This window comes from Natrix helvetica, assembly GCF_964273705.1.
Source record: "Natrix helvetica genome assembly, chromosome: 1".
NCBI lineage: Eukaryota > Metazoa > Chordata > Lepidosauria > Squamata > Natricidae > Natrix > Natrix helvetica.
Genome location: NC_138548.1, coordinates 35,805,671 through 35,820,321, shown reverse-complemented (window position 1 = coordinate 35,820,321; position 14,651 = coordinate 35,805,671). Strand labels below are relative to the sequence as shown.

The following is a 14,651-nucleotide window of genomic DNA, read 5'->3' as shown; positions in this document are numbered from 1 at the left end:
TAAAAGCCAGAAAATAAGCTCAATTTTGGCTCAAGCATTGTTGAGTTCATGTGATATGGGATTAGAGATCTGAGTGGGCTTAAAGCTGGAATAGAAGCTTTCCCATCCGTATCCTACATTTTTAAAAGAATATAAAAATATTTTGCTGCCAAAAGTTGGTTATTTGGCTGCCAAATTTCAGCAACGCAAGCTCGGCTACCTGGGGAGGGTTGCTGAGATTCCCCTATGCTAATAACTCAATTCCAGATTTTATTTCTTTTTACAGCTGGTACCTCCATTTAAACCCCAGGTGACGTCTGAAACAGATACACGCTATTTTGATGAAGAATTCACAGCACAGATGATCACTATCACCCCCCCTGATCAAGGTAAAACTGCTTGAAAGTGCTTCAGTTGGACAACAGGACACATGGCTCAACTGAAAGCTTAATAAATTCTTGCCTGAGACTCTGGATAATGATGGCTCTGAGCAAGATGCTCTTAGGGTCACGGCATAAATTGCCTTTGACTTGTTTCTTTTTACAAAACACCCATTTTTTTTTAAAAAAAAAGAGCTCTCAGAGTTATTTGTATCATGAATCCTGGTGGTAAGGTAAAAGTAACTAGATAGTGGCAGCAACAATTACCAACCTACTGCATCAAGGCAGAAGGTGGAACTGCTAGAAGACTTAAGTGTGGCAGCTGAGCTTGTTTCAAGCAGTACTGGAGGTTTTTTCTTAAAAACAGATTTTAAACTTAACCTTCCTGTGGACTGCAGGAAGTCTCCCTTTTTTGACAAATTGCAAAACCCGCTACCCCAAAGATACTTTTTCTTTTTCAAAAGAACAGGGAAAAAAAAGTCTAGTTGCCTTTTGAAGAAGGCACCTTTGGGACAATCATGACCTGGATGACTGAGAATCTCCACAGACTAAAATCCACTAGATTTGCCAATCAGCAGCATTACCATTTCCTGCCTAATTTCAGTGGAAAATGACAGAAAAAAATATTAGGTATATCTTTCTGAGTGGATAAAAAATTATGCCATACAAAAATGTCACAGCCATACTGACAGCAATTGATTTGATTTGATTTTTTTAAAAAAATTTTAGCCTCCTAGCCATAGACAAATTGTCCGTCCATCTGTCTGTCCGTCCCCCCTATCAGTAGGGGGCTGCTGAGCCTCATGTAAGGCGCTGGGCCTGTGCACTGTTGAGATTGGTGGCTTGATTCCCATGAGTGAATAAACTCCGTAGGGACAAGAAAGGAGCCTTCCCCCAATTGCCTACCTGCATTCAGGTGTCCCGCGGGTAAAGATAACACCGCCCAAAAAAATTCCTTTCACAGAGGCAGCCAGTCATGTTGGTGATTCCTGGCTAACACGTGCCATTTGCTTAAAAAAAAAGAATGTAAATTTCATCAGTAAATTAAAGCTGTTTCTTTACCTTTTTTCTGAGCCACGTAGCAAGGATTAATACAATCTTAATATACCACTGGCAATCTTAGATTTAGCTGGTAATCTTAATACATCACTAGCAATCCTATAAGTGTTTGTCATTTCCTTTTGCCCCAGAGAATGCTGAGAATTGTAGACTTGTATTTAGTGCAGTATATGGGAGAAATCATAGCTGCCTCGGTAAACTGCAATATCCAGGAAAACCACAGTGTTAAACAATTAGCAGAAGTGTTATAGTTAGAGATTATTCTTCAGAGGTAGTTGTTACTGGAGGACTAATCCATAGGATAAAAGTTTGCAGTTCTCAGGTCCTTTTTCAAAAACCTCTAGACTATATATTGCAGCTCTATCTTCTGCCTTGATGTAGTACGGGGTGTCAAACTCGTTTTGTCACGTGACTTATCACGACTTTTTTCCCCTTTGCTAAACCAGGCATGGGTATGGCCAGCATGTGACACATCCGGCCCATGGGCCATGGGTTTGACACCCCTGATGTAGTAGGCTGATAGTTCCTGCTGCAACTATCTATTCTACCTTAACTCCAGCATTCATGGTAAAGAGAGCTCAGACAGTCTATGCATCTTACTGACAAGTAAAAGAGAAAGCATCTGGTAAAAAATTAAATAAATTATGTCATGTTATCTCCTGGCCCCTAGCATTAAAGGCTGTGACCAGGGAAATCACTTCTTCCCTGTGACAGATGGATCAATCTCACAAAGAATAAATAGAATTAAATTTCATTTCTAAAGAAAGAAAACCAAAAAGTGAACATTCTTATTCAGCTGTTAATATAGAGCTTTCAGGGGAGATAAATATAGAGAGAGTTCAGATCACAGATTGAATTAAAAGGTTCTCCCATAAAAAGCTATAAAGGACTGTAGACTAGATATAACCCTCTAAGCAGATCACATACTGCCACTGAACTCTTTACCAACCAATAGAAGTGATATAAAATTTTCATAAACTGCAATTTGCACAGAACATAAATATTGAAAATAATAAGACATCAGCTAGCAGACACGGAAAAAAATTAAATTTAATGCAGTTCTTAGCTACATTTAAAATAAATGAATAAGTAGCTGGTAAAGTGCAAAACCCATAGTCAGACTCTAGGATTGTTAATCGTTTTGGGGGGGGAAATGCTTTTTAGTCCCATTCCATTGTTAGAGAACGCTCTGATTTACTTTCTGGATGTTTTGTGAGTAACCATGCTATCATAACTGTAATTTTGTGAATAGGCAAGTCGTGTGTGTGTGTGTGTGTGTGTGTGTGTGTGTGTGTGTGTGTACATTCAAGATGCATAGTGTACTTTCCATACCACAGTAGCAATGCTTTAACCATACTTTCATTCTGTTTTCAGATGACAGCATGGATTGTGTTGATAATGAACGGCGGCCACACTTCCCTCAGTTCTCTTACTCCGCCAGTGGAACAGCTTAATGTTTCATTTGTCCATAACTTCAACCAATCAGACTGCATTTTGGGGACCTTTAATTTCAATGGACACTAGAGAACTCTCTACGATACATGAATTACAAACTATGTTTGTATTACGGTTTAGTTGAATTTGTAGGAAGCCTCACAGGCTACGTATTTAAAACAATCCTGATGAATTTTTGAATCAGAATCTCTGCAATTTTGAGAAGGAAGATAAGAAACCATTCTTAATGCATTATAAGAAAAAAAACTTTTTCTTCTGGAGAGACAAAAGGACATTTTAGGTTTTTAAGAATGTGCACCAAAAGTTTTCTTTCAAAAAGTCTAAAGCAAATGTTGACCGTTTAAAAAACAAAACAAAAACACAACTGTTTTTTTTATTTATTTCATACTGTTCATTATGTGTAAGTAGAAAAGCTGCACTCTAAACAATTAGATTTATTTAGGATGAGAGGCAGACTTAGATAGTGCAATAATTAGAGCAGCAACACAAAAAACGAACAAACTCTGGGCCATCAAGGCCACAAGAAATCTGCTGGCAATTCTAGGAAGCCTTTTATAGGAATGGCATGTGGGACTTCAGAGAGATAGAGTCAAGAAGAAAACGACGTTAGCACAACTGCTACTACATGTTACATATCAAACAGAGCTGAATGATCTGTTTTTAAAATTACACAATGTCCTGCTGAAGACAGCACATTAGTTATACTACATTCTTGTCCCAGCATGTTTCTGGGAAGTTACACTTTAGAGAAAGAAATCAGTTTTACCTATTTCAACTGAAAACACTTTGAAGTTGTAAAAATTGACCAGGGGAGAGGGCAGGATTTGTACACATTAAAAAACAAACCACGCACAATAATCTTAAGTGAAGAAACATCTATCTTACTGAGCAAAAGTCATATTTTTGGCAATGGAGTCATATTTTTGGCAGTGAAGGATAGGCCCTGTTCATATATGTATTACATCTTTTCCCAGCCTGATGCCTTCCAGAAGCGGGTCATAGCTCCGAATATTTCTGTGCAGCATGGGCTTTCAGCTACCACAGAATTCTGCAATGCGTAATCCTGATACATCTGGAGGGCACCAGTTTGCAGCAGCAGGTTTTAGAGAGGCATTAACATGGCAAGATATTTCGCACATTGAAATCCCGTCCATCTGTTTTCCACTCTTCAATGTACATTTTTAAAGGTTATAGGGTGGAGGGAGGGCAAGCTGGATGGTACCACGGTGTATGGGAGAAAGTCCATCAGTGGTTGCAATGGCTATATGTAAAAAAAATATTAAGGTGAAACTTTATGTGATCAAGATTTTTTTTCCCCTTCTCATTTCTTTTTTTATCTTTTTGTCACTTCATTTTGTATTTTCATAGCCACATCATTATGGATTTACCAGACAAAATTATCTTTTTGCTTTTTGACACGGGCCAGGATTTTAAGCTCTCGTACTGTGAATGAGTTTATTCAGTTGTGGCTTTATGTTCTTTTAGACACGCTTGTGTTTTTGTTCTCTTACCTGTTTAAAAAAAAAGACCTATATTGCAGTTCCTTAACTTTTTTTTTATTTGAAAGGGAATGTATTTAAAATACCCACAACTTTCCCTTTACACAAAATTCCATTGTTGTGTGTGTTGTATTTTTTTTTAACAACATTCAGTTCTAGTATTTTTACTTATGATATGAAAGTTTCCCTCAAAAGTACTTCAATAAAATGTGCTTTAACAAGTTAGTTTTGTCTTGGTTTTGGTGGAATGTATAGGGGATTTAAAAAGCAACATTGATGCAGATGTTTCTATATTATGCAGTTTTCTCAGTAACCGAGGCTGAACAGTAGCTATGAAGATTAATGTTACTTATTTAAAAAGGTTGATCTATATTAGCAGGGATATAAAGTGGAAAGAGGAGCTGGCAGGGAAGAAATAGGGAGGGTTCAGTTTGTTGGGTTGTTAAGTATCCTGAAATTGGTAAGTTCTTTATGATCGTGACAAAGTCATCTTGATTTCATTGAAAATGTAGGAAGGTTATCTCTGTATTTTCAGCTGCAAGAAGCGGAATGTGCAAAAGTCATTTAGTGATGAGTTCAGAAACAAACTCCTGGCCTCATACCTTGCTTGCACATTTTTTTAAAACAGCAGTAAGTTCAGCAATATTTTGCAGAAAGCATAAGCTCTAGAGTAGACCCTCAATAGTCTAATAACAATAGAATAGTAAACTGAATGACAAAAAGGAATGATCTTCAATTATCTTCTTCACGTTCATTCCCAGTTGCTTGGCTTCACTGATCATGTGCTTCAAAAATGTGTAGCCTATATAATTATTGGACTCCAGATTCCATCCTTAACCAGTAATTTACTCCTGGCTGCGTCTGACAGTTTACTAATCAAATGTACATCCTTCTCAATCAGAAGATTCTCGGTGGCTGATAATGACTTCAGATACCCCAAAACAAAAGTTTGCAGTCCAGCATTTGTTGATATCAACTGTAGGTTGCCTTTGACTATGCCTGCATGTGCTTTTGTCAGCTATAAGCAGACTGAGTGCTTGAATCTCAGACTCTGCTACAACTCTTGTACTGATTTGTCCAGCTGAAGCTAATATACTGTGTCCTCCGCTTTATTAAAATATTAAGTTTCATCACACACACACACACACACACACACACACACACACACCAATATAACAAGTGGTAACATTGTGCAAAGAATCTTCTTAACTAAGACATTTCTTAAATAAACTCTGCTTAATTGATATTAAAGGGAGAGCAGGGTATATTTCCACAGGAATGGACTACAAAGTTCTGGTTTTATTCTTAAAAATTCTGTCTTAGGGACCTTACCTCCAAATATAAATTTGAAATGTCCCCAAGGGAAGATTTTCTGTAACACTAGGCATGCAGGGAAGAAAATGGTTTAATTCGACTTCAAAGTTGGAGCTTTGCAGTGCAAAGTATTACTTGATGGATCTTCTATTAGCCCACGTTGGAAGGTTAATAGTGATGCAATAGTTGTGCACAAAGCAGCTTGTTCTTGTTTTACATTTTTCCCAGTGCTGAGTGTTGATGAGAAAAGCGTTTGGGGGGGAAAGAAAATGCTAAATTAAGCTTCCAGGTGTTTCTCAGTATAACAGGTAAGAAGAAAAAAGTGAGGAGGCACCTCAAGGCTAAGTGTTGGCAGTAGGTCCTAGCAGGACTGATGGATGCTGGTGTCAACTCTCATCTGTGCTGCATTAACACCTAAACTGTCAACTGTTGCAAGCAGAAACAGGACAGTTTGTGCTTTGTTGTCCTTTTGCTTGGTCTATCTGGAACACCTGATAGAACTCTCAAAATAGTTAAATGTATATAGTAAAATATGGCTTCTGGAAAATAAATGGAAGATTCAGCTTCTACTGGAAAGGCATACAGAGATTACAAGCGAATCAGTCAGGATACAAGGCAAGAGGAATGTCCTAATACAGTGATGGGTAACCTTTTTGTCTGCGTGCCGAACGCGCGCACGACAGTGTGCCCACACCCATAATGCAATGCACCCTGCACATGCACACGAGACCCCCTGTGCTCCCCAAGCATGCATGTGACCCCCCCACATGGACCTCCTGCCCCCCGCATATGTGTGCATGACTCCCCTCCCTGAAGCCTTTTGGGACCAAAAATGGGGCATGGGGGGGACACACTGCACCCTCCCACAACCCTCCAACCCTCATGCACGCATGTGCATCTCCCGCATGCGAGGCAGAGACCCAAAATCAGCTCGCTGTCAGGCCCATGTGCATGTGCGGTGGAGCTGAGCTGGGGTGACAGCTAGCGTACCCACAGGGGGCTTCGCATGCCACCTGTGGCACGCGTGCCATAGGTTCACCATCACGGTCCTAATAGATCTCATGAGTCACCACACACTTTACTTCAGGTGATGGGATAGAATCTTCATGGCCAGTCTTAAGAAGCAAGATCATGTAGAGCCTGGCTGTTCATTAGCTACTTTGGCTCTAAGCTACATAAGGCTTTATAAATTAGAAAACTAAGAGTTCACCCTATTCTGCATTAACTCTCACTTCAAAACATTTTCAAAGAAAGTTCCAGGTAGAAGAGATTCCAGCAGGTTAGGACATAACACACACAGGTAGAAGTTGGCTGGGTTTAAAAGAAAAAAAAAAGGTCCAGTAAGTAGATTGGGTGAGGTCAGAAAACACAAAAAAGGCCGAACCCAAACTTGGGACAATGCAAAAGGTAGATTGGGCTGAGAGAGAGCAACTGGCCCAGTCACCTAGCCGGCTTTCGTGGTTGAGGCAATATTGCAACCTACAGTCTCCCTGTTTGAACATTACTAACTTTTTGTTCATTTTCATAGATTGGTATTAGAACTTGATGAATAGACTTATTGCCACAGACCTTGACTTTTATCAATAAACAAGGCTGGAGAAACCATGTAGCACTGAAGTCTAATAAATATAATCTCCCAGGCTGAGATTGGATTTTACACAACCAGGAGCTTCTTAACCAAAATCCTAGAACCCAGGAAAATCACTTGGTAAGAAATCATGGAGAGAACATCCAATGGTAGATTCCACTTCCACCCCCATTGTGTTTGTGGCATGATCCAGAGCAAGACGAAACATGGGAGAAAAATAGATATTATTATTATTATTGAAAGCTAACTCATATTCAATAGGATTTAATCTGAATCACTGCAGAATGACACTGAAGGAATATATCCCAGTGAGGGAGGCTACAGGTCCAAAGGAGCTGATGCAAATTAGCTGCCTCCCCACTCCACATTGATTCCAGATCTTCAAACCTATCCTAAAAGCAGAAGTGTCTATCAGTCTGTAACTTGACATGTAGTCCCCACATATAGTTTGAAGTCCATCTCACTCTGATCCACAAGTAAAAAAGGTTGAACTAAATGGCATCCCCATACTTTGTTGGCCAACAGACACTTTGTCAAGCCTGTAAGCCATCTTTTGCATTGGTACACACACTTTGTATTTAGAATTTATTTTAGTTTGACACTATGGCTGCTTTGGGGGAAGGAGTGCTGCCTATTTTCAAAACAATTCCTAGGGTATCCTAATAGAACAGAAAAATCAGGTCATGGAATGTGGAAGTCACTAAGGAGCCCATCATCAGACACAATGGTGCCCATGGGCCTTGTAGTGGTAGCTCTTGAAATATATTTCAAATAATCCAGCAGTTGTTACAGGGAAGATGAATTCAGAACAACTACACATTTTCCTAGAAAAATTATGCTCCTCTCCTTCACTTTCTTCTATAACCTGGTAGAAGATGAGCTGGTTATAGAACAAGGCTCAACCCAAATTTGGGAGAATGTATTAGGCTGCACTCAAAACATACAAACATTTGTGCATAATACCCTTCCTGTATTCTGATCGTCATTTGCGATTAGAATACAGAAAAATGACATCCGTGGTGTTGCAGAGAGAAAATTAGAAAACAAATTTCTGCTCCTTTAATAAGAATGATTTTAGGATTTTGCCTACCAGTGCACCCAAAAAGATAATAGGCTTCCTTCCTGTCACAATGGAGTTGCAAGTGTGGCTTTCTATCATCAATCTTCTCTATCACAAGGTAGCTCAAATTTAAATGGTATGGAAAAATGCTAGTCAGTGTTTTTAATCATGAAGGCCAAACACCTCTTTCCTCTCCTATTGTGTTCCTACTTCCTATTTCATGGTGGAATGAATAGTTATTACCTCTTTCCAAGGTGTTTTGCAATTCTAATTAAATGTTTAAATTTCAATTGATTGGTTACTGTGTTAAAGCTCAAAATATTTTGCAAGTAATATTTCAGATTTGGCCTCTGTCTTGCTGTTGCTTAGCATAAATACATTCCTCACCATGTATAAAGCCACATCATAGATAGGGAGACTAAAAGTGTTTGAAAGGTAATATTGTTTTTAATGAAGGATAATCACTTTAATTGCAGTTATTCTGTAAAAAAAAAAGGTAATAAAACTGCAGCCATTCCTGAAGTTTTGCATTTATTTTTTCCCAAGAGGATCAGAATCATATCTAAGCAATCCAACTCACATCATTTGGAACTCGGACATATGCAGTAGGGATTTGTTGAGTTAGCACTAGATTCTTAATGTGAATGTTTGAAAAATATTATTCCGTAAATATGTGAATTATGGCAAGAGTGCTGAGACAGATCATGGCACCATGCAATTTAAATAGTATGTGGTTGAAAGCATTACTGTCTAGAAAGAGTTCTGCACCAAAGTCCTGTGCAGGAACACGATTACTGATAGCAGTGAAAGCAGGTCAGAGTTCTTCCCCATTCCCACCCTAAATTAGTTGGGTCATATTGTCCCTCTAGTGCAGTTCAGATCACACAAGGCAATTTCACTGCTGATCCTGACTGCAATCAAACTGCATTTTCCATATTTTCCCGTGAAGTTTTATATTTCCTCACCTAAGAATTTAGTTGCAGATATGAAATACTATTTCAGTAGGATAATTCAGTCCCCAGAAACACAGTATTAAAAATGCTAAGAATATTTGAATGCAATACCTGCTGGGATACAAGGAAACAAGCAATATTTGTTGAATGTGGGATTTGTAGTATTAATTTCACATTGAAATTAAAATTGTAATGACCTTAAAATATGATAAAGCTAATCATACTAACCTATAACATGTCCTTATAATTAAATTTTGCATATCATACAAATTAGCAGGCATTATTTTAAGGGCTTGTGTCAATTATGTAGCATAGCTGGTATCTTTTATATAAGATAAAAAGAGAGACAATGTGTTTAGCTTAAACTGTATGAAGACTGGATTTGTATGGCAAGTACTAGTATCATTAAGCTTAATACAAAAATACATGCATCTTTTTTTAAATAAAAAAATGTTGACTTCTTAAATATGATATCAAGTTTCTTTCACATAGAAGAAGTGTTAAAATACAATCTTGAGACCCAGGATTTTTTTTTCCAAAAAATGAATTAGCAGAATACAGGTAAACGAATAATTATTTTAAGATTAGGATAGTGATTTTCAATTAGAAATCAAATCTGTAAACAATTTTCTTTTATTGGATACTGCAGAAATGTACTCCACTAAGTCTCCAAACCAAATCTGAGGGCTTGTCTGGGGATACTAAGAATCCCTTCAATATTCTCTACAAGGAATAATATTATCCTTATTTTATCAAGCAACACAAAAACCAGGTCTTATCAAAATAGAAAATATTTATTATATTAAACTACAATTACAGAATATACAATATTTAGAAAAAGGCACTCCAGTATCTCAAAAACCTAATTATTTAAAAGCAATACTTTCTTTACAATACTAATGACAACCATTTCCCCAAAACAGCTGTTTATTCTTTGTACATTGAGCAGCCACTGCAAAAGATTTGATCTCCAACATCCTCTGATCTAAAAAAAAAGATAAAAGTTAGTTTAATGTCTCCTTTTGATTAGTAAGTTCAAAGAGGACACAACTTCTGTTATGGCTCTTCCACATACCATAATGCTGTAACAAAATTAAGCTGTGAAGAGAAATAAAAGCAAAGGTATTGTCTTACTGAATTCAAATAAGATCCAAATAGACAATCCTGACAAAAAAGATTGAATTAGCTATGCTATAGTAATTAATTCAGCATATCTAACAGTCTCCAATGTTACTGAATTCAAGTAATAAATTGTAGTAAAACATTCCCTTTTGTCAAGAATCAAAATTGAATTTGATTTCTGAGTATCAGTTCTTAAAATTCTTAATTCAAAACTTTCTGCAGCCTCATCTCATACCACCTTTATTAAATTAGCATCTAGTTTTTGTCCCGTTACAACTATCAATCCCTCCAGAATTTATCAGTTCAATACAACCAAATGAAATTAAAGCTTATGTGGATAGGCACTTACTCTATAACTGAGCATAATGAACAGACAATGGTGCTGCAACAGCTGCAGAGTTTGCTGCAGTTCTGGCATATGTACTGATCACACTGCGTGCAAACATCTTTGATGTCAACTGTTCTTATACAGGAGGAACAGGCTTTTGATACTCCTACCGGCAAAACTGTATATAAGCAAACAGATTGGTAAATTAGATTTCAGCACTTTTCCATAAGCATCTCCTTTGTAATATAATCAAATCAGATTATTTGGTCTCTAGTACAAAATCATTTATATTGATCAAAATATATTTATCCAATAGATAAGGTATCACTTAATGGAGTTGAAGTTAGCAGGGAGGGAGCCTGGGACTTTTTCTATATGCACATCAGGTGACACTACTTTTCATATATTCCTACATCAGATAAGATCATTTAATTACAATTTCAGGATCAATTGCATTTATCCAATGAATACAATATTGCATTTAATTTTTACACAATATATTCAGAAATTTATTTATAACAATACAATATTCTATATACATACAAAACTTCATACATCAGGAACAAGCCTTGTATTATTTGCTGTCTCCTCTTTTTAAAAGGAAAACTAGCTAGATACATCCACAAACACAGGAGGGTATTCTTTCATAAACACTTCATCAGAAACCAACCAATTAAAATTGCATTGGCAATAATCTGTAATTTGTTAACCATACACATATGCAGTTACCCTGAGTATAAAAAAACATTCAATTTAGCATAACTTGATAATATATTCTTCTCTTAGGATAAATATAGTTGCATTGCTCTTGGGGTATTCTTGCAAACTACAGCAGATTAGTTGTGAGAGAAATAATAAACTATGAATGACAACAGAAAAATTGACAAAGGCTGGCTGCATAGCCTTATAATTTCTGTACTTTCTGCACTGCCTAAATGAAATTACCTCTGAGGTCATTTCCAATTATGATTTCATATTTCAAAAATCTAGAGAACATAATATAATTCTAAACAACTGGGGGAAAAATTCTCACCACAAACTTAAGTACTAAAATGCAGCTACTACCAACATGATCCAATGACAGTAATATATGAGCACAAGGTTATTCTTAACTACAACTTCTAAATTCTCTTATCATTGAAAACAACTAGAGCAAACAGCATGTCTATATATAAATACAACAGGTTGAAAACTGAAAATGGAAAATTAATAGTACATAAATGCTTGATACTAACTAACCATCCTTACCCATTTCACTTGCACAGGGTTGTCGAAGTTTTCCATCCTGCCCAATTAACATTTGTCCATTACATCTGTGCCAGGAACAAATTTCTGATTTGTCTATACATGATTCTGGATATTGTGCAATTAGATATGTTCCCACTGCATTTGCATTGCAGGCATTGTTCATGTATGTCTGAGCACCTTTGAAGAGCAGTTGTTTGGTTTTCTCTGTGATAATGAGAACAAGAACAAAGATGATGATGTTATTAATATTTTAACTGTACTGTCCAGAGTGACACTACAGTGCATTATTCAATTTGTGTCTACTGTATAACCTCTTATGTACAAATTTATAGCAACAAATATGACTTCAGTTACTCACACTGCCTTCTAGTGGCCGGCTGGACTTTTCAACCCAAATATTGTACTCTCCAAGTTAATCAAGAAAGAAAAGTGTGAGCAACTTCCTAAATCTCTTTTCCTGAAAAGAATTTCTAGCTGTTGGAAATCACCAACATACGATTTACCTAAAGCCAAACCATATTGCTTCAGTGAGGTCAGAATTATATATGCCGGTTAAATACCTCAGTTCAAGCTGGTTTGATATGAGCTTATCACAGTATCATAGTGACAGTACTCATCTATATGCAACATTAAACAGACAAATTAAATATTGAACCGAGCTGAATGGTTGGAGATTCAACTGTTTTAAGTCTTTTAAGACAACAAGAACATAAAATAGCCTCGAAGATGAAGCACGAAACACTGGGGACTATAGCCGAGGACACTTTGCTTTGTGGGGGAAACGGACCCAGGCTCTGCAACCAAGGGCGTTTGGGGAAAGCAAGGCAATCAAATGACACGGGCTCTTTTGACAGATGAACAATGAGCCCCGCCTTTTTATTAAACGGCTTGTGCGTCCCACGCTTTCGAAGGCGAGGAGCACCTCTGAGCATACACAGAGCGCTGTGGGGGGGGGGGGTGTCACATACCAGCCAAGTTAGAGCGGCCGGTGCCGCCGTGTTACAAGGAAGAGGGGAGCTCCGCTTTCTTCCTCCGAACAGCCGCCTTTCCGGAGGCCGAGCGGGAGAAAGGAGGCGCGTCCCGCTCGCGCCAGGGCGGAAAGGGCCCCGCGGCGGGGGGCAAAAGGGAAATGCGCCCTCAGGCAGCGGAGCGCGGATTCTCGCGAGGACAAGCCCCGCCGAGCGATTTCTCTCTCCTCCCTCCCCCTCCCCCCCGCCACCTGAGTCGCCTCACCGAAGATCTCGCGCCGGTACCTCTCGCCCATGACGCCCTGGCTCAGCTCCTTCAGCCGCACGCGCGTCTTCAGCTGCACCGGGGACGAGTCCGCGAACGGGCAGGAGCGCTTCGACATCTCTTTCCCCCACCACCGCCGACCACCGTGGCTCGGGGCACCCGCAGCTCCGGCTTAGCGGGAACAATTATAATGCGCCAAGGCTTAATCGAGCCCTGCCTTTTCTGCGCGGCAAAAAGGAGCCCGAGAGGCGTAAACAAGACTCCCGGAAGATGCACCGCCCGCCCGTTTGGTCACACGCGCCTACGTCATCGGACCCTCGGCCAATCGGGAAGCGAGATGAGGACATGGGGGAGGGAGGACCCTGGGATTCTGCTAGTGGGCGCTCGCATTGGCGGGGAGGGACGTGACGGGGCGGGGGCGGGGCTGGGTCGAAAAAGCGCGCCGGCGAGGAGGAGGAAAGCGTCCAAGGGATTGGCGCTGGAGCTTTGGAGCAATCCGCTTTTAAACCAGATTAGCAGAAGGGACCTTGTAGGTCATCTAAATATGAGCCACCAGTATGCTGCGGCAGCCAAAAAAGCCGCATTTAGCCGCGTCCTAAATTGCATTAACAGAGGGATACAATCAAGATTAAGTGAGGTACTAATAACAGTCTATAAAGCCCTAGTAAGACCACACCTACAGTACTGCATCCAGTTTTGGTCACCACACTATAAAAAAGATGTTGAGACTCTAGAAAAAGTGCAGAGAAGAGCAACCAGGATGATTAGGGGACTGGAGACTGAAACGTATGAAGAATGGTTACAGGAACTGGGCAAGGCTAGTCTAGTGAAGAGAAGGACCAGGGGAGCCACGATAGCAGTGTTCCAATATTTAAGGGGCTGCCACAGAGAGGAGGGGGTCAAGCTATTTTCCAAGGCACCTGAAGGCCAGATAAGGAATAATGGATGGAAACTGAACAAGGAGAGACTTAACCTGGAAATAAGGATAAATTTTCTAACAGTAAGAACAATCAACCAATGGAACAGCTTGCCTTCGGAAGTTGTGGGAGATTCATCACTTGAGACTTTCAAGAAGAGATTGGACTGCCATTTGTCAGAAATGGTGTAGGATCTCCTTGACCGGGGGAGGGGTTGGACTAGATGACCTGTAAGGTCCCTTCCAACTGTTAATCTGCTAAATATAGACCAACCCCCCCACCCAAGCAAGAGACCATACCCCATTTCTGACAGATGGCAGTCCAGTCCTTCCAATCTATACAACACTAATCATTTGAACGCTTTCCTCCTCCTCGCTGGCGCTCTTTTTCAACAATAGGTCCTATATAGCTCTATTGAGTGTTCTTGAATAAACCTCTTAGGATTCAATGTTGGAGTCAAGACTTCATCAAAAACACGACGTGGGCATTTACCTCCTCATTGTGGTTTACATTTGA

At 39.3% G+C, this 14,651-nt stretch overlaps 2 protein-coding genes across 5 annotated transcripts in view; one reads left to right on the top strand and one right to left on the bottom strand.

Moving 5' to 3' along the window:
• AKT1 (AKT serine/threonine kinase 1) overlaps window positions 1-4,597 on the top strand; it is a 158,732-nt gene extending 154,135 nt beyond the window's left edge. For all 4 annotated transcript variants that reach the window (XM_081969877.1, XM_081969878.1, XM_081969879.1 and 1 more), the window contains exons 13-14: window positions 266-368; window positions 2,793-4,597. In XM_081969877.1, coding sequence (XP_081826003.1) covers window positions 266-368; window positions 2,793-2,872 — 183 coding nt within the window. In that variant the 3' untranslated portion in view covers window positions 2,873-4,597. The remainder of the gene's footprint in view (window positions 1-265; window positions 369-2,792) is intronic.
• A 5,465-nt stretch (window positions 4,598-10,062) lies between these two features.
• SIVA1 (SIVA1 apoptosis inducing factor) lies at window positions 10,063-13,565 on the bottom strand (the record flags this gene model as incomplete). The annotated part of the gene is given in 6 exon segments (XM_081938480.1): window positions 10,063-10,272; window positions 10,759-10,915; window positions 11,986-12,189; window positions 13,219-13,354; window positions 13,357-13,490; window positions 13,493-13,565. Coding segments are annotated over 6 exon segments (762 nt in total). The 3' UTR covers window positions 10,063-10,214.
• Window positions 13,566-14,651: the final 1,086 nt, after the last annotated feature.